This window comes from Physcomitrium patens, chromosome 8, assembly GCF_059467195.1.
Source record: "Physcomitrium patens ecotype Gransden chromosome 8, ASM5946719v1, whole genome shotgun sequence".
Lineage (NCBI taxonomy): Eukaryota > Viridiplantae > Streptophyta > Bryopsida > Funariales > Funariaceae > Physcomitrium > Physcomitrium patens.
In genome coordinates, this window is record NC_143417.1 from 13,094,672 (window position 1) to 13,113,575 (window position 18,904).

The following is an 18,904-nucleotide window of genomic DNA, read 5'->3' on the forward strand; positions in this document are numbered from 1 at the left end:
AGCTGGGTTTTTGTTTCTCTTTTTCTGCTGCCTTTCTTTCAGGTCAGCTGTCACGCGTTGAAGGTTCCGTGAACTGTTTGACAAAAGGTCGCGGACTTTGCAGCTCAAGTCGTTGAGTAGAAGGAGCTCTCCTGTTACACTGCTGGGATATGTTAGTGTTTTGGTTCGTATCTCTTCTGCTGATTTCTTATCTTCCTGGGATGGTCATCACGCGCATGCCGTCCTACACCACGCGCCTCTTGTGTGTCTAGTCCTCGGTGTGGAGCTTTGAAAGGCCTTTGCAGGGTCTTGGGTATGAACGAGGAAGCGTTGTGAGGACGTTCGCTCGTGTGGTGCTGTAGGACATTCTTGCGCGTTGTCTCTTGTTGTTGCCAATTAGCTCCCCTCGTCCTGTCGAAGTATAAGTTTTTTGTGGTGATGCTGGAGTGTAGTGGAGCTTGAGGTTGGATTGTTGGAGTTGTTTGCGCAATTTGTCGGCGTGGTGAAGGTCTTTTCGGGAGGGTGGTCAGTGCCAGGGTTTGGGAGGTTTGGAGGGCGATTGTATATTTTTTTCCTGCGGAACAGGCTGAGGACGTAGATTTTAGCAGTGTTTTTCTAAGACCGGGACAAGATGTGTCCTCTTCGTGTGATTTTGCTCTTCCTCTCTGCTATTCTGGCTGGTTACTTTGCTTTTAAGACTGTGCGAGAGCAAGGAAATTCCAGCATTCTAAGCGTCGATGAGGACGAGCCGGAGCAGGCGATGGAACAGACTAGCATAGCCACCAAGGTATGTACAGCGGAGTTTGATCGTTGCGCTGCTCAACCTTTACGCTCCTTTCCGCCACCTGTGTGCGATGTTAGATTACATTTCCCGTGGTAATCCTGAGAGAGAATCCAAGCCATGTTGTCATGTTTTGGAAGGCCAGTAGCTTAGGAACTGATTGCGATGCACTGTTCTGGTTTAACAGTGAGTCAGACGATTGCATCCAACTTTTGTGTGTAATCTGTCTGTACTAAGAGCCATGCCCACCTCATACTCTGAAGTGTATCTTATGCTTTATTCAATGATTGTTTCCACCTATTCATATATCAGTGATACTGTGCAGGTGACGACAGGAATATCATCTAGCTTTTGGGTTGTGATCGACATGCTTAGCGGTCGCTACTTGTATCAGAACCTCAAGGGGCAAACACAAGCGAAAGGTGAAGAGTTGGCGAGCTGATAATAAAATTGTGGGGTTGTTCTACTAGGAACTGGATTTCCAAGAATTTTCTTTTCAGTCAGCAGGCTTAATTAAGGCCTTCCTGGCCCCGAACACTTTCGTTTTGTGCATATACCCTACATTTCACCGGCATTGAACTTTTGAATCCCAGAAGATCTGAACACCTTCATCGACAAATATCTCACGAATAGGGCTTAGATAAAGCCTGATGCTTGCTTAATGTGAACCTGTCGATCCAATGTAGCTCTTACAGGAGCTAAATTTCAACTGCCGCTCAGTCTCTGAAGGGCTCAAAGTAATTTTGACCCCTGGTGATCATTATTTGTAAATATCGCATTTGTCGAAATAAAGAGACCTTTTCGTCAGTAAGCTCTATGCTCCTGGTTTTCCCTACTGCTTATTTCATTGGGTGTGCGATCATGACAACTATCAGATCATCGACCCTCTACACTTTTCTGAAACAAAAGGAACTGCTTATGTTCATCGTATCGTTGACTCTTAACCCTTCTATATACTTTCTAGTTGCATGATTTGCGGCCTTGGACTGATCTAGTTGCTCTCTGGCCTTCACATGGTTTCTCGCACGGGAACGCAAAAATTGCTCTGGTCCATCGTGTTACAGAGCAACATTTGGGTCGTAACACCTTCATGTTCGTGATGTCTTGTGTCGTCTTCATCAATCACTGCTGCCGGGCACCTTTCTCAGAACCATTATCAGAATGCACGCAGCCAAAATCTTGTTACTACCAAAGAGCCTCTAGGTATGGACATCCTCCAGGATCCTGGAGTCTGATCTGACGAACTAGATCAAGCCTCGGTTTGCAACAAACAAGAGTAGGCACAGTCAGCAGTCGGAGATTCAGAACCAACATCGACAGAGTGACAAGACAGTTAATATTACGTGGGTGAGCTGTTCGCTGATTGTGCGGATCTGATAGAGTTCACATACCTTCATTCTGCTGAAGTAGAACGACGAGCTGATTCCGGAGAAGAAAAAGGATACCGTGGTTGCACCAGGAGAAAGTAGTAGACAAGCCCACCATTACCATTCTATGATGACGTTTCAATGGCTCGGTACCTTGTGCGCTATTTGCAGCAAGACAGGCCTCGGAATCAATACGTCATCTGCAAATGTTATATTTGGGAGTCATCCTATTGTACACCAATTTTATTCACAATTAGTGCTTTTTCTTGGCTCTGATTTCCATCGTTCGCGCGATCACGATTCCGACTGTGAAACTGAGTGCAAAGATAGTATGAGAAAGTTAGATCCCGTATCATCCCGTAGCAATTTGGGGTGTGCTTCTACCCTGAGCCCTCTAGTATACTGTCTCATGTCTGTCTGAGACTGAGTTCGAACCTTTTCAACTGTAATCGACTGTAATCGTCGTGGCATTTTGAGTTGCTTGCCGACATCATTCCCTTCCTCGGGAATGAGAACATTTGAAACAATTCAAGGATTGCTTTGCAGGTCTCTAAATTGTAGAGGTAGAACTGCAATATACCAATGATGGATCCCAAGAGGGGTCACAAGCGCATCCTTCCTCCACATGAATGAGGAATAAAGGTAGCACATGTCTAAGATGGAAACTTGAGGAATTCTAAGGCGTGCTTAAGTTGCCAAAGAACATGTAATAGATACAAAAATGAACATCATTCTCTGTTACAACAGACCATACAATTTGAACACATTGTAATAAATTCACATTCTACTCATTGTCATCCTCGTCCATTTCTTCTTTGGGTGTAAGAATTTCAGCCCCAGATTCAGTAATGAGCACGGTATGTTTGAATTGGGCTGAAAGGCTGCCATCAGCTGTCACCGTCGTCCACATATCCTCCCATTGTAAAGCCTTCTCAGTGCCCATTGAAAGCGCTGGCTCTACAAACAACCAGAAGAATAGGTATCTTAATATACATGTGAATCCATGCTAAAAATCACATCTATCACTAGGCCTCCACTTTAAGGAACCCAAAAAATACGAGTTTGAGTCACATATTTACCGAGGGTAAAAGTTTGTCCAGCAACCATCCTTCCGGATTTATAATTATCTGCGCCACATTCAACAGAGAATTGTATGCATCAAATACACAGAACTGTAACCAGGAACTATAGTTTATGTTTCGAAGTTAAACACCAACCTTGGGAATCACTCACTCGATCTAGAAGTGTCAAAAACCGGGTGACTGGTTTTAGGAACGACTACACCACATTAATAATAAACTTCACATACATGTGATTCATAAGTAAACAGCTGAACATAGATGAGATTCATATGATAATTTACATCTAAGCAGTTAGAAGCCAAGACTTTCTGTGAAAGGTTCACGAAAAAGGTAATTAAAAAAATTAAAATTAAAATTACTTACAGCAATGATAGATTAATGGAGCCGAATGAAACAAGGAGCCCACCCCATGCCCAGCAACGTGTTCAACTACGTGGTAATTGCAACCGTCAGCAATGTCACTGCATTTGTCACCCCACAACGCGTACAATTCATTAGCACATGCAGCACATAAAATGAACAGAAATTTACTTTGTGTTTCCCCCACAATCACTTGACTAAAGACGACCAATGCTATAAGAATATTATTCTCCAATCAAATTAGCAAATCAGGGTAATTAGATCTCACGTGATGATGGCACCTATCTCCCGAAAATCGATGCCCGGCCCACACATGGCAATAGCTGTATTCAAGCAATCCCTTGCAACCTGATGCTCCAAAAGAAAACAGTTAGCAAGTTCAAACATAGGACTTCATCTTGATAACTCAAGACGAAACAATCATGGGCAGAGGCACTACACCACAGGTAGTTAAACAGGGGATCTTGAGATCTGAAGATCTACTCCTAGCATAGAAGAAGTCAGTACAAATTGCTGGCTCCTCTCCATCTATTTGCATGAGGTAAGCATGTTCTGAAGATCGGCTGAAAGGATGCCTTACATGATAAGAATGAAAAAAGAGAGTAGCCCTGTGCTCATAAAAATTACCTCAACAAATTGCCTCACATGCTCATCCACAGTGCCACAGATATGTGTCTCTGAGGTCTCAGCATGATAACCCTGCGGGACAGCATATTCATGAAAACCTTGAGATATCAATTAACACAATCTACACGCCTCAGTACTTCAGCAGCATTTCCCAATATTGGTTAAACAAAAACACCCTACCCAATCAGGAGCATACTTTGCACCAACCCAAACCTCTGATCCCAATGTCGTAAGCTCACTACCACACAACACATTTACAATCAAAGTCCAACCATTACCAATGCACCCTTACGCCACTAGTAAATCTCACACGTAACACAATCCAAAGAAACACTCCTCCGGTGGATATGTATTAGAAAAAGTTGAAAGATACCCAGTAACTCACATTCAAGTAAATGTTTATATCGATGTTAATTATGTCCCCTTTCTGCAACACTGCCGGTAAGCGCTAGTAAGTGGTCATGAATGTAATCTAGACTATAACAAAACCAACAACTCTAGATTCTCACATGATTTGAACACCAGTACACGCTATTCCATGCTGTCGGAAGTATTTGTGTATGACTTGTTTGCGCACACAGGAGTTCGGTAAATGGAAGAGATAACATAGATCCGACTGGTTTTCATATCAACTGAACCTACAAATAGTGTACAGAATATAACACATAAAAGTCAACAAAATCATAAATGAAGAAACTCAAATACGCTGGCAAGGAGATCATACCTGGAGAGGGCGTGAGTTAGGGATACCATTGCAAATGCACTCGTTCACAGAGGTCGACACACTCTTTGGAAACCCACCAAAGCCAAGCAGTGACGGGTATGCACCGCTATCAATAATGGCATCGTGGGCAGCCTTATCTAATTCATCCGTTGTCACTCCAGGCTGTGCACAAGTGAACCGCGGCATAGATAAGAGACCAAAAGACAGGGAACCGAATTAAATGACATGACCCACCTGCAAGTATACAGCTGGCGAGAATTGGTTCACATTCTCGAAGACAAGTTCTGGAAACTAATGCCAATGAAGATGGTATTAGACTTCCTGGCATGCACTATTAGCTCAACTAATAACTGAATCAAATTTATGTGAAAACTAAATCCGGATCACGGAAAATCGTTTGTTGAAAGCTCGAAGTTTGAACTAAGTAATGCAGCTCCTTCTGCAACTTTATGTTCCAGCTTGATTCCAGGAAAAAGGAGTAAAACAACTGATATCAACATCTTTGACCACAGACCAGATAGTACCATACCCGGACTAATGATCCAACATAGTCACGAATTAGCGCTGCAAGTCGACCTGCTTCTCGCACTCCCGAAACACCCGCCTCGTCATGAATTTGAATTTCTTCCGCCAGTGCCGGTGGCTCAGCAGCACCAACATACGGGGGACGAGGTATGTATTTCGGGACCTCCAGAGGCGGGCTTACTGTTGCCGGCCGCAAAAACGAGGTCGGTCTAATTGATAATCTCGACGGCTTGGCCTGCTGCTCGACCCTGAAAATTTAAATAATTTACGCTTGAACCAGCCCAATTTCAAGTACACATCAAAAAGGGAATCACCAACTCCACAGAGCAGCATCTCAAGATCTCGAACCGGATGCAATTTAGAGTCAGGAAATGGATTGCTTGGTGCAATGAGACCCAAATTGATTATGCCAACTGAGACTGATCATGGGCGTACCGTGTGCTCGTCGACACTTCCGCCACAGCCCTCAAATTCTCAACTCCGCTCCATTTTCCACCACAACCTAAAAGATTTTCAACTCGTCAAGCACAGAATACAATGCGATGGAAGAATATAAAGACAGCCATATTCTTCAAAAATGTACGAGAAAATTCGACTCTCGAACTCAGCCAATAAACCCCAATACAATCGTCAGTTTAGAACAACAAAAATGTCAAGTCTCACAATTTCCAGAAACCATAAAAATTGCAAGAGGGGCTGACATTCACCACTGCCCAAAGCGGACACGCCATTCGAGTACGCCATAAAATGCTTGAGTCTTGTTAAACATCGTCGCATTCCCATTACTGACCTTGAACTTCGTCGACACGGAACCGATCTCTCAAATTCACTACCACATCAACAATTTTGCAAGCAGATGATCGCTTTAGGGAACAATCACCTTGAACTCCACCAAATTAGCGGCTCAGGCGTCAGAATTCTTTCCCGAAAACCCAATGCAGAAGTTTCTTAAATTAGGTAGCATCAGCAATGCTGAATCGGCGAGCCAGAGGTACCTCCAAGCTCCGAAATCCATACCAATCAGCACTGCACCGCCAATTCGATGAGCCTAAACCCTAAACCCCGGACCCGCGTAAGTCGATGTGCAGGGTATCAGTTTTGACCGAGCCTTGTGGTCCTGTAAATGATGTGTCCCCATCACACCTACTCGCTCCGTGTCTTCCTCTTGCCGCAAATACTTCCTTAGACCGTCTCCTTTTACCCTGATTTATATAGTAAATTATTACATAATTTAAATAACATGAATATTTCTTTTATTTTTTATATTTTCTATTAATAATTTTTTTGTAAATTCAATGTATTAATTTTAAACTTAAAATTTAGTATTAAAATATTTAATTTAGACCAAAGACTTATGATTCCAACTTTCAGATATTAAAAAATTATCATTTATGCAGATTTTTAACATTTTATAAATTTGTGAGTGCATAGAAAGATAAATTTCTAATCTTTCACTTGAATATTATATTTACCACAATGTTAATACAACTAAAAGTAGGTTTAAATACAAGAATGATTTAAATAAAGAGTTATTACGTCATGTTCTATTAGCCATTTTTATTTTATGATAAAGTTTTGACTGGTTATCAAGCATGGTTTCTTTTTGTTCAACTGCTTTTGTAAAGTAACATTGTTCATTAAACTTTACTTTATTAAGTATTCTTCACAAGATTTAGAGGATTATTCAATACATGTTACAAGTATTGAATTTGTTTTTTTGTTTTAAATGCTTTGATATCATTTCATCTTTACTTTAACTGATTTTACAAAAAAAAAAACAGATTGTTTTTTATATTAAACCCTCAGGGATTTAACATATGCTTCAACACCAACAGAATCTTAACACACTTGCTACATATTTTCTATATATATATATTTTTTTTTCATTTTTTGGGGTTTTTGATCAGTTCAAAAAATCACTCCAACAATTTTAGAGCAAAAAATCAAATTTTATTTTTATGATAACCATCATAAAATTATGCACTTTAATTTTGCTAATCAAAAAGATGTAGGCCCTTAAGTGTCCAAATAGTTGCATTAACTGGAAGAAAATATATATACATCTAATACCATTTTTCTTAAAACATGTTTGTAGAGTAGCAGAGTTCATATCTTCAAACTGCACCTCTAGTAATATGTACCTGTTTCAACTTGACCAAATCAAGAGGAAAGACTCAAGACTCAACACGACAGAGGTTCAGAAAGAACGACCACAAGAAACTTCTTTCAATCTTTGCAATAAATGTGCACAAAAGTAGCCGCAGCCCAGAAATGGCCACTGTGGCCAAACAGTTACACAAATCCACTTGTCGGTACAACAAGCAGCAAAGTTTACTAGCTCATGTGTTAAAGCTCATATACGATACAATGCATACAATATTGAGTAAAAATATGGTACAAAACAATACATCCCTGTGAGGAAGGGTGGATAGTTAGATGCTATTTTCAACTTACTGCTGCAGTAGCTGCCTGTTTCAACTTCGAGAAGAGCGGCATGGATGGTTTGGTTGATCCATGCCATGGGATTCACTCGTTGAAGTCCTTGGGTTGATAGCCATCTCCAAGAGTAGCCTTGGACGGATCCTTCAGGAACTGGTTCTCAGCGCTCTCGCTGTGGTACACACATGAAATCTCTGGGGCTTGACGGAGGTCACCAACAAAGCCAAATGTGTTCATGTTGCGTTTGCAGGCTCGCACTTCGTCGGAGGTCACCAAGCCCCTCTGTTCCAACACGCTCCAGTTGCTTTGCCTCAAGACACAGCCGGGCTTCACCTCTGTCTGTGACACATAAACGTTGAACCTACCAAAAGCCCAAAACAAATCAAGCAGTGACAGAAGGGGGTTCATGAGTGTTGCTTGGATGAGTTTTTCAAACTACAACACAAAACAAGGAGCACAAAAAAAGGAGAAAACGATGCGGTGGAGGAAGAGAGAGAGAGAGAGAGAGAGAGAGAGAGAGAGAGAGAGATTCTACTCACGGGTTGAAAGAGATGAACAGACGCTGGTCAAGCACCATAGCACTCATTCCATTAGCTATACACACGTCTGGATTTGGAGTTTGTCGATCTATGACTTCCCGAGAAGCTACGTTGTTGGGCTCCACATTGAGGACTGTGTCCACAGTGATGCCTGCCCCTATGCCCAAAATAAACATTCCTGCACAAAAGCTCAAGGTTGAGGAAACGGTGGCAGACAAGGTATGTATACATCTTCACAAATCCATACGAACGTGATTATCTGAATGAGAGTAACTTCACATAAGTGTAATCCAACTCACAAAAAACGTGTACACGAGAAGAATTGGAAATGCATGAGTAGCACAAATAAGACACGGTTGAAGGGAGAGAAGAACCTGCAAGGATAAATCGATTGGCCCCCCTCCATGTAGTGAGCAGGGATTGCAACCCTTCATCATCTTCATTGTCATCCTCTTGGTAAATTTCCTCTGCTCTAGCTGAGTAATCACTTGATGAAAGGTAACCACCATTCACTTCCATGTTCGGATCCCTGGAGACCAAGTATTCCAACGTTCCTTGAATACAGACCATCGCCAGGATAGAATCTAACTACAACTAATCCAACAGCCAGAGGAGCGGGTAGAATGCCTCTACTAGCCAGTCACTGAATGATTGGAAATTAGTGACTTTCACGAACAGAGTCGGTGCAATTTAGTTACAAAAACTGCGTATTTACTTCAAAAGTTCGCTTCATTGAGGAGGTTGGCGAGGTACGTAACTGACCTTCGAGATGTTCCTCTCAATAATGGCAGCCCGTTTTCGTCTTCCAGGCCTGGGATCGACGAATCAAGCGGGCGTCGAGGAGAGCCATTACGCATTTTTGAGCTACGAATCCTTTCCATTTCCGCATCTGTTTGTGATGCCCAGACTCGAACACCACCTCCATCTTCGGCGGGTCGGTATTTGTTAGCCAGTCTTACCAAGGAAAAGTGTCTGCAACATTGAAGTGAAAGACATGAACGTCGGCTCATTGATTTCACTAAATGAGGCACTTTACAGAGCGGAGAAACAACAGTTTACGACGTGTCAGTAGGTATTTCTGTCACCGAGCTAAGACGTGATCATGTGAGAGTTTGATTTCTAAATGACCTCTAAGGCAACTTCCGAGGCTTGGCTCTTCAAAATAATCGTGAAAAAATCCGAACCATTTGGTGGCATGACAAAATTAGTATGCATTAGTAGCAGTGCTCCTACAAGAAATTAACGAAGAGCGGCAGACACTGTGATCACTGAAGTCTGCTAACTCAATTGAAGGGGTTTTTAGGCCAAATTGATCGCATCAAGGGCAGCAAGAAATTTTCACAACTCACCCACTTCCAACAAGAAATTGACGCGAATTAGGCGACACAGAACCCTGGTACAACCCAGCACTCCATCCCCTAGATTGCGAGGAATTAACCAACTCCAAGAAGTTAAGTCCACAGCGCAGATTTGAAGCTGGCACACAGCAGAGAAGGCCTGAACTCCCACTCATCGCAATTTTTTTCTAGGGGACGAATTTTTCAACTTTCCAAGCCCACCTCTAGCCAACTGCAGCCAATTCCTCAACAGAATGCTTAGACACCGCACCTTCTCCGCTTCACTAACTCACATCTTGTTGAAAAATTTCAAATATTCACGCATCTCTAAGCACCATGAAACCAAACTTCAACCCAAATTCATCAAGAGATTGACTTAATTCGTCGCGAACAAGGCACAACTCTAAAACCTAGTCAGTTTCGTCTGGCTTTGGGCAAAAGTGACAAGCTCCATAAAGTAAACAGACGATCGAAAGACGCTACTGGACACAGCTAAACATGAACTCACGAATTCAGTCCTCTGAAAGCGTGCAGGGATACCAGAGACATGTCTCCCGCAAATCCGCACAAATGGGCTTGAACACGTGACCCACAAGCGTCCCCCACAGTGGGTCACGCGCATGTCAGGAGGCGGAGTACGATTTGAGAAGGTGGAGCCTCAGGATCGCCGGCAAGGATGCGCAACGCACGGCAAAATCTGCGTCGTAACACAAGAGCAGCTTCCCGAGCTGATGGAAGACAGGCGAAAGCGGGATTCTATAATCACCTTTTCATCTCTTTGCTTGCATATAGTGCATATGTGCGTGACGATTAAGGACGTGACTAATGACGGACTTTCACAGCGGCAAGAGGGAGCGCAAAGCACTAGCAGATGATTGGGCAATCACCCGGGCCGGCTTCGACAATCCCCGTCTAATTTGAAGCAGGGATGCGGCCCTCATGTGCTCGTGCGTAAAAATGAAACACAACTCCATCAATTTGACGAGAAAAATATGCTTTGGCCTATAAGGATCTAGGATGGAATCTAATGAGAGTGAAAGATGGGGCTGCTTGTGATGCTGAGTAAGCTCCTGTAAATAAAGGTTGAAAGACAAATCGAAGCCGTCGTCAGCGGCATACCTACATACAATACTGACGCCACCATTCGAACTATGGGTGAGAAAATGAGGCATTTACCGCTGGAATAGGAACAACCTACGCTCGAGTTAGGGTAATAGCAAGTGTCAACGACTGGACCTTCACGCCACAGGCCATTGGTCAAATTGGGGTGGATGGCAGAGTACAAACTGCTGAAAGTTTCCACAAATAGTGTAGATTCCAGGGTCTGATGGAAGGGACTGCAGCTCCTGCAATCGTCGCAATCCGCCACTGCTGATGGGTTCATTACTTCTTTGTCATTTCGAGTAATTTCCAACCTCGTAAACTTCAGAGAAAGCGTTATTTTCTCACTAACACCTCCTAAACAATTCGTGGTTTGACTAAATTTTCCAATCAAAGTTCTACCACATCTCATGGAAGTCCATGGAATCTAAATAAGGTTGAGCCTCCATGCGGACGCGTTTAGAAGCCCTAGAAGAAATGCGTTCGCCCTACGATAACCAGAAGTTGAATCTCATGAATCTTGGATTTTAGATACTATTCCCAGTACAATTAACAGGAATAACCGATGCGTTCATTGTCCTTGTTACAGTTGTCCCTTCCACTCTGCAGTGGCATGAGGTGACTGAAGTAAACGGAATAATGTGCAAGTAATGGTCGATAGTTAAAATCTTGGTTTATCTCATGAAATTCTACATTAACATATTCTTTCACAACCATCTACCCAACTTATAAGCATTCAAACGGCGGACAAAGGTGCAGATGTCAAGACAGTTGACTCAGTTTCAAGTAATCCCAGACCAGAAGAGCTCACAGGGCATACATCCATCCAACTAATGTGAAAACGAAATACTCAGTATTGTTGAAGTGTTTCCATAGAGACGAAGAGAAAGTTTCAATACAAGATCCTAACATTAGCCTGTAAGGTCCATAATGGCACTAACGATATCTCCATTTGTTGTCTTAAGAGCATGAACAGCCTTCGCACGCGAAACACCTGCTTGAGTCATTACCAACTCAATGTCCTTGGGCTCCACACCGGTCTCATCAACATCGCCCTCCTCTTCAGCCTCAGCAGTTGACGCAGGCTCAGCCTTGGATTCTACGTTCGCCACTTCTGGTACCTTGAACTGCTCTGCAGCTTGACTCTGAAGTTGTGAGCTCAAATCCTCAATCTTCGCCTCTCCAAAGATGATGTGAGCATCAGATGCTGGGCTCTTGAACACGTCAGGCTTCGAGATTACGAACAAAATCTGATACATTAGCAGCCAGAGCATACATTAGAGGCAGAATAACGAAACTAACTTCGAAATCACCAGATTCAAGGGGAAAATAAAACAATTGGAGAATCGCAGTGCGCACAAAGTCCTCCAAAAGTCTATTTTAAAATCATCTTTAAAGATTATATTGTTTTTGAAGCGCAAGGCACGTCAATAGAAAGCACTGAATCTTACGTTCTTGCTCTTTTTGATTGTCACACGGGTGACGCCGGGGACTGGTTTCATGCCAAGCTTTTGCATGGCCTTCCTGCTCTTCTTCTCACCACGGCTCTGCTTTGACTTACCTGCAGTCAGACCGTCTTCGCCTGCAGATGTTCAAACTTCACATGAGTTGGAGATTATATAAAATGAAAATTATCTTGTTGATTGAAATTCACTGAACGCAGCAAGTGATGGGAGTTAGAATGGGCTTCTTCACCTTCCTCTCCATCAGCGACGTCGTCATCGTCGCCCTCATCATCGTCCTCGTCATCACTGTCCTTCGCATCCTCAATGATGGGATCGTCTGACTAATCACGTAAATAACACAGGCTTCTCAGATGTGGAGAGAATGACTCCAATGAAATGAGCATACTAAAGTTTGAGGAACTAAGGTATTACATTTGCAATGCAGAAGCAAATAAACGATGCACAATGGTTAAATTGAAAATGCCATGACCTAGAACAGGATGTAAGCATTCAAATAGTACACTTAAAAAGGAGGTCCATACTAATCCAGTAGTCCCACTCCTGAGCCGAAAGTTTGGTAAGGGTACGAAACAAGGGACACATATTATCCAAAGCATACAGTACACGACTGATACTTCTTGAAATTCACATAACACGACCTATTCAAAATTCAAAACTCCGCCTCTTAATGACATGTAAAACAATGTATCTATTCGAGAAATACAGCTACCGGTCGATGCGTTTGTCTAAGCTCAACACTGATAGTGCCGCTCATGTAATCAGAAACCATTCAACCAAAACTAGGTCTTGCAAAATCTACTATCTACAGCAACAGGTTGTGCGCCAGACATAAAAATAAATAAAATAAAGTAAAATAAAATATTAAAAAATAAAAATTCCCACCAAACCCCTCGCAGTCCACCACCCGAAATCCAGAAAGCTACACCTACAAGCCACACATGCACCACCACCGCTCACGTCACCAAGACCACAAACCAACACCACAAAACCCTAAAACCGAATCCCCTCCCCCAACTCACGTGAAGCTTCTGCTGCTCGAGCTCGGTGGCGAGTCCCTCAGCTTCCTGGGCAGTCATTGTGGCGGGCGAAGCGTGCACCAGCGATTCGCCTCCGAGATGAAGAGCTCGACAACGGGAAATACAACGATGGCGCAGAAACACAACAAAAAGGGGCTTCTCGAGGACTCAGTTTCGCGTAAGTGAAGTCCCTAGACAGTTTAGGGTTTAGGGGCCTGGCGACTGTGGCTGGATATCCTGGACTCCTCACCGTCCGATCACGGTGGACCCGCATCTTGACGGCTGGCTCGAAACTGTGATGGAGAGAAGCCCGCAGTTGCGAGTAGTGTGTGAGAGAGCTTTGAAGTGGCCATTCTTTTCTCTCTTTTTATTTTATTTTATGAAAAGGTATCTATTTTAATATTATTCTTTAATTTCTACATGGGGGGTTTTTCATATCATTTTTTCATTCACCTTTAATTGTCTTCTTTTTTATAATTTTGTAAGGCACAAATTTGGGAGGTACATAAACCATGTCCCATTAGGCTCCATTGAACGTCCACTTATTGTCTCTAGAAATAAATTCAATTTCATAATTAATAAAAGATAAGTAATTATCAAGAGCTTAAATTAATCTTTAGATACCCAAAAAAATTATACTACTAATAAAAAAAAATTATATCTTTGTCTTTGTTACCTTTTCTACATAGTTATTATTTAATTTGTACTTGGTTTAAAAAACAATTTCTACATAGTTATTATTTAATTTGTAATTGGTTAAAAAATTTCTTATTATTTGTACTTAGTTATTATTTGTACTTGATTGCAAGAAATTGTTTCATTGACTTCATATAATAATATGTATTAAATGTTCATCTCGAATGTAAGATTAAAAACAAAAATAAATCAAACAGGACTAAAATAAAGCAACTGTGTAGAGTAAAAATAACTCAACTTAAAATAAGTGCATCAGTACAAAAAATCAAAATTAAAAAATTGGAATATAAATTGTTGAATTTAAAGTTTCTTTACATGTACTTTTAGAAAATAAGTTGTATTTTAATAATTTTTAGCACCTACAGAATGATGAAGTAACCAAAAAAACATTCGAAAATAATACAAAATCTTCATGTGAAATGAATGGAGTAGATGAAACTTAAGATCAGGGTTTTCATTTGTGGAGCAACTGCTTTTACTCCATTGAAAATAAATAAATAACAATATGATCTCAAAACCACAATTGCAATGTTATAAATTTAAAATTAAGATTGTTGAATTCTAATGGTCTTGAGAGACCTACTATGGAGGAAGAAAGAAAAAAAAGGAAATAAAAAAAAATATAGATTTATTATTTTGAAATAGTAGAGAAGTGAAAACGTAAAATTATTTAGATGTTTAAATCATAGTATACCTTATAATGTTATATATATATATATATATATATATATAGTACTCCTTTCAATGAACTCTCATTTCTACCATTTCTTGTCAATACTTTTGTGCTGAACTCATGATTGAATAAAAAATCAACAGTATTCATGCTATTTTTATCGGCAATACATATTCTAGTTCTAAAGATTAGTTGTCATCCTGGTTTATACTCTTTATAATTCCATTGAAATTTTCCACAACAGAGCAACTTAGTTTGATGCATCTATGCATAAATTTGAACACTTACAATATGTTGCTCCATTCTAACTCTACAAGCTCTTAGTTCTATTGCGTGAATAACTTGAAGTTACAATTACTGATAGTTTCTTAGCCAATACAATTTTTAAAAGAAACATTAGGTTTCTTTTGAATGTATTTGATATTCTTCAAAACCAATATATCACTTTGAGATCCCTCTACAAATTCTCATGATTTCTTCCAACAATAGAATTTTATAAAAATTTAGAAACCACATGTGTTTTTATCATATTAACTATACCGCCACAAATTATCCAGGCCATACATTAAGTGAATATCATACCCCAGTACAAAGATTCGGTGTAGAAATATCAGATTCATTATCGTCAACAAGGCCCATAACGGCTTCAATGATGTCTCTATCTGTTGCCTTGAGAGCCTCCGCAGCCTTCGCTCAAGACACTCGTGCTTGACCCATCACCAGCTCAATGGCCCCTCCACTCCAAACCCATTTCATCCTCATCTTCTTCCTCCTCTGCCTTCGTCATTTCTGGTACCTCGCACTGCCCTGCTGCTCGACTCTGGAGTTGCGAGCTCATATCCTCAATCTTGCCTTCTCCAAATATGATGTATGCATCAAATGCCAGCTTCTTGAACATGTTAGGCTTTGAGATTACGAACAAACTCTGTTACATTTGCAGCCAAAGCGTGCATTAGAAGCACATTCGCAGCACCGGACTTTGAAATCTCCAGAATTTAGTCCCATAACACTCGACTTCGGGATAACCTTCTCACTCAACATCCGTTTATACGAAGTCTAGAGTCCAGACGAGCATGGAACCACATAAACTACCTAGAAAGGAGAACTTAGATAAAATTGATCCGAGAATCATCATGTGCACAAAATCTTCTACATTGTTTATTTATTTATTTATTTTTCTTCAAATCCTCCATACAGACCATATTGTATTTGAATCACATCACAAATCAACGGGGAGCGACTGGTCACTGAATCATATTATTGTAATAGAATTGGGAGATGATGAAATTAAAATATTCAAGAATATTAACTAAGTATAAAAAAAGGATGGTCTAGAAAGTTGTAGAAAATATGTGAAAATATGCTCCATAATTGTTTTCACTTGATTAAAAGTGGTCTTGAAAATCATGGGCTACACCTTGAATTATTCTCCAACATTGTCTCATTTTGCAGTCAAAGAGAAGGTTCAAGTTTAATAAGATTTAAATAAAATAACACAAGTCCAAATTTTTTGTGGTGAATTTATGGTACTGCATAAGTCATAATATATTTGAAGAAATCATTAAATTCATAATGTGCTGATATTGCAACATCCGTAGTATCATCATAATCAATACTAATGTAAGTAATTACAACAAGATGCTCCAATTCTAACTCTATATGTTCTTCAGTCTTTTGCAGCAATATTTGATGCTACATACATTGGTCATTTTAAACTATGTTTAAACAAAATGATTATTCTATAGAACAACAATTTTTCTTAGATGTATTTGTTTTACTTCATAAAAAAAGACTCTTATCTTTAAAGTATTTTTTTGAGGTCTTTTGATTGTTTTAATAAACAATAGTACTACAATATTCTATAATACTTTGAAACAATCTTTCTTTATCTCTTTTCAACTTTATTTCCAAATATTGACTAATCAATTTTTGAAGCATAAAATCTTTTTCTTACAATTCTTAACATTATAAACTTGACAATTATAATGTGATATTTCTAAATGATATTTCTAAATGATATTATAAAAATTCTTCAACAATTAAATCATTTACCAACTACAATTCATGAAATGATATATTGTAACAATTAAAGTTTTATAATTACAATATTTTTATTCAATATTGCCAAAAATAAAGAAAGTCTATAATTTTATCACAAAATTGCCTATGCTGCATTGCACAATATTAAAATTATACACAAATAATTACTTTCATTTCAACATGCATTTTCAATAGTTGCAAGTTAGATTCTTTTTTAACCACTTCAATTAGTTGTTGTACTTTATACTTATAAAAACATTAAATATATCTAATTACCAGATCACTCAAATTTATCAATAAATAAATAAATAAATAAAATCTATGATATTGACATTTTATTTTTCATATTAACTAGTCTTCAAAATTCTCCTAAATTATTTCTCTAATAAGCATTATCTTAAGGCTTAACCATGAAGTCCAAATAAAAAGCTCACAATAAATTTTTCTTTTAATTCTTGGAACATTGCAGAATATGACACAAGACTAGTTGGCACTTGTTTAATGTTAGCAAATTTCAACATCATTATTGCATTGCAACCATTTCCAAAGAAGTTGTCAACAAGGTATTTAATTCTACCAAGGTTGTTAGATATCAACATCTTCGTCTAAAGCCGTACACTTTCCTTGCAATCACACCTCTAAACATTAAAATCTTAACAGCTTTAGTAGCAAACATATCATAGACAACTGTTTTATAATTAAAAAAATAATCGCAACCTTGCAAAGAGTTATGATCCTTCTAGTCGTGACATCCTTTGATATAATATATTGTGTATAAAAATATAATTCTAATAATAAAAATAAATATATTTACATAGTGTTTAACATGAAAATTTTTAATATGATATTAGAGCAGCAATAAAAAAAGATAATTCAAAAAATAAATTAAAAAAATATAAAAAATTAGATTAAGAAGCTTTAATGAAAAATGATTGTGTTAAAAATATTTTGCACAAAAACTAGAGCACTAGCAGACCCGGTTCTTTTACAAGTATGGCTTCAAATAGCCTTACTATTAAGGAATGGCTAAAATTTGATGGCTCTTGTTATACATTGTGAACCCAAATTTCACCACTGAATGAAACTAATGCCACACAACAAGTTTAAGAGGTGGAATAGAGGACTCCCAATTGTGTAATTGCTAAGTTGATTTAAATCTTAGTGTTAACAATTCAATTAACTTTAAGCTTTGGAAGCAATGGTTACCAATATATATATATATATATATATATTTTTAATGAGATTACTATGGTCTTCAAGACTATTTGCATGATCTCTACTTAAATCTCAATAGATTATTCAAGATCATTTATATAATATTTAATTATTAATTTTTATGTGATTACAAAAATATGATTTTTATTAAATTAATTAAATAATTAATTAGTTTAAACTTATAAATTATCATCCTTTAAATAACTAATGATGAAATTACTTGATCAAATTATTGCCATTCATTCGTGGTAAAAATAAAAAATCTTAAAGGTTGAGTTAAAGATAAAAGATAAAAGTTAAAAATAAAAGAAAAATGAAAGATTAAAGATTAAAAATTAAAAATTAAAATCTAAAAGTTGAAATATGTAAGTTAAAAATTATTATAAAATTAAAAATAAAAGTAGGACTAAAGAGAGATAAAAACAAAGGTACCTTGATAACGTCTTAGAATTGAGGGTAGCAATTTCTTTCTACTCCAAAATTTTCTAAAATTTGTGATTAATTCCAAATTGAATGATTTTTAGTTTGTTGCAAAGTTAACTTAAAGGCACTCGTGCTTCAATAAATTTAAATTCAATCCAATATCTAAGCGGCAAGAAATGCTCTTTCAATGTTGAGTGAGTAAGATTGCCATAGCAGACAACCTCCCTCCACATGAAAATTAACCAAAAATTCAATTCATCTTTGAATTTAGTAAAATTTATTCCATAAAATATCAGCTTAAAGATCTACCTACTTTCAATTTTTTATAATAATCTAATTAGGATGCACTAAGAAATATCTTTTCTAAAATGGAAGATGTAAACTACTAAGGCAGCCAATCCCTAAGCACTCAAAATTCTACCAAAATTTTGTTCATACTCCAAATCAAGCAATCTTTACCTTGTTCAAAAACTAATATCAATAGTTATAAGTAAAAAAAATCACATCAAAAATC

At 38.7% G+C, this 18,904-nt stretch overlaps 4 protein-coding genes across 8 annotated transcripts; 1 reads left to right on the forward strand and 3 right to left on the reverse strand.

The window, feature by feature from the left end:
* The first annotated feature begins 310 nt into the window (after positions 1 to 310).
* Positions 311 to 1,571, forward strand: LOC112285977 (uncharacterized). Its single transcript, XM_024527409.3, has 2 exons — positions 311 to 766; positions 1,086 to 1,571. The coding sequence occupies exons 1-2, from the start codon at positions 611 to 613 to the stop codon at positions 1,200 to 1,202; spliced, it is 273 nt and encodes a 90-aa protein (XP_024383177.1). The 5' UTR covers positions 311 to 610; the 3' UTR covers positions 1,203 to 1,571.
* Positions 1,572 to 2,793: 1,222 nt separating this feature from the next.
* LOC112285976 (methionine aminopeptidase 1D, chloroplastic/mitochondrial) lies at positions 2,794 to 6,463 on the reverse strand. 3 transcript variants are annotated; one of them, XM_024527408.2, is made up of 10 exons: positions 6,153 to 6,463; positions 5,881 to 5,947; positions 5,450 to 5,693; positions 4,921 to 5,082; positions 4,582 to 4,623; positions 4,197 to 4,268; positions 3,838 to 3,917; positions 3,573 to 3,670; positions 3,207 to 3,254; positions 2,794 to 3,084 (listed from the first exon to the last, which is right to left on the reverse strand). In XM_024527408.2, the coding sequence occupies exons 1-10, from the start codon at positions 6,226 to 6,228 to the stop codon at positions 2,912 to 2,914; spliced, it is 1,062 nt and encodes a 353-aa protein (XP_024383176.1). In that variant the 5' UTR covers positions 6,229 to 6,463; the 3' UTR covers positions 2,794 to 2,911. The 3 variants fall into 3 exon arrangements, with proteins under 3 accessions (XP_024383176.1, XP_024383175.1, XP_073392013.1); XM_024527407.3 differs by having other exon boundaries at positions 6,147 to 6,379; XM_073535912.2 differs by lacking the exon at positions 4,582 to 4,623 and having other exon boundaries at positions 6,147 to 6,379.
* Positions 6,464 to 7,641: 1,178 nt separating this feature from the next.
* LOC112285851 (uncharacterized) lies at positions 7,642 to 10,954 on the reverse strand. 3 transcript variants are annotated; one of them, XM_024527136.3, is made up of 6 exons: positions 10,301 to 10,954; positions 9,773 to 9,992; positions 9,186 to 9,395; positions 8,798 to 8,952; positions 8,424 to 8,601; positions 7,642 to 8,245 (listed from the first exon to the last, which is right to left on the reverse strand). In XM_024527136.3, exons 2-6 carry the CDS (start codon positions 9,934 to 9,936, stop codon positions 7,972 to 7,974), a joined length of 981 nt encoding a protein of 326 aa, XP_024382904.1. In that variant the 5' UTR covers positions 9,937 to 9,992; positions 10,301 to 10,954; the 3' UTR covers positions 7,642 to 7,971. The 3 variants fall into 3 exon arrangements, with proteins under 3 accessions (XP_024382904.1, XP_073391828.1, XP_073391829.1); XM_073535727.2 differs by having other exon boundaries at positions 9,773 to 9,899; positions 10,301 to 10,779; XM_073535728.2 differs by having other exon boundaries at positions 10,269 to 10,503.
* Positions 10,955 to 11,715: 761 nt separating this feature from the next.
* LOC112285852 (nascent polypeptide-associated complex subunit alpha-like protein 1) lies at positions 11,716 to 13,483 on the reverse strand. Its single transcript, XM_024527137.3, has 4 exons — positions 13,347 to 13,483; positions 12,557 to 12,647; positions 12,313 to 12,443; positions 11,716 to 12,111 (listed from the first exon to the last, which is right to left on the reverse strand). The coding sequence occupies exons 1-4, from the start codon at positions 13,401 to 13,403 to the stop codon at positions 11,773 to 11,775; spliced, it is 618 nt and encodes a 205-aa protein (XP_024382905.1). The 5' UTR covers positions 13,404 to 13,483; the 3' UTR covers positions 11,716 to 11,772.
* Between the last annotated feature and the right edge of the window lie 5,421 nt (positions 13,484 to 18,904).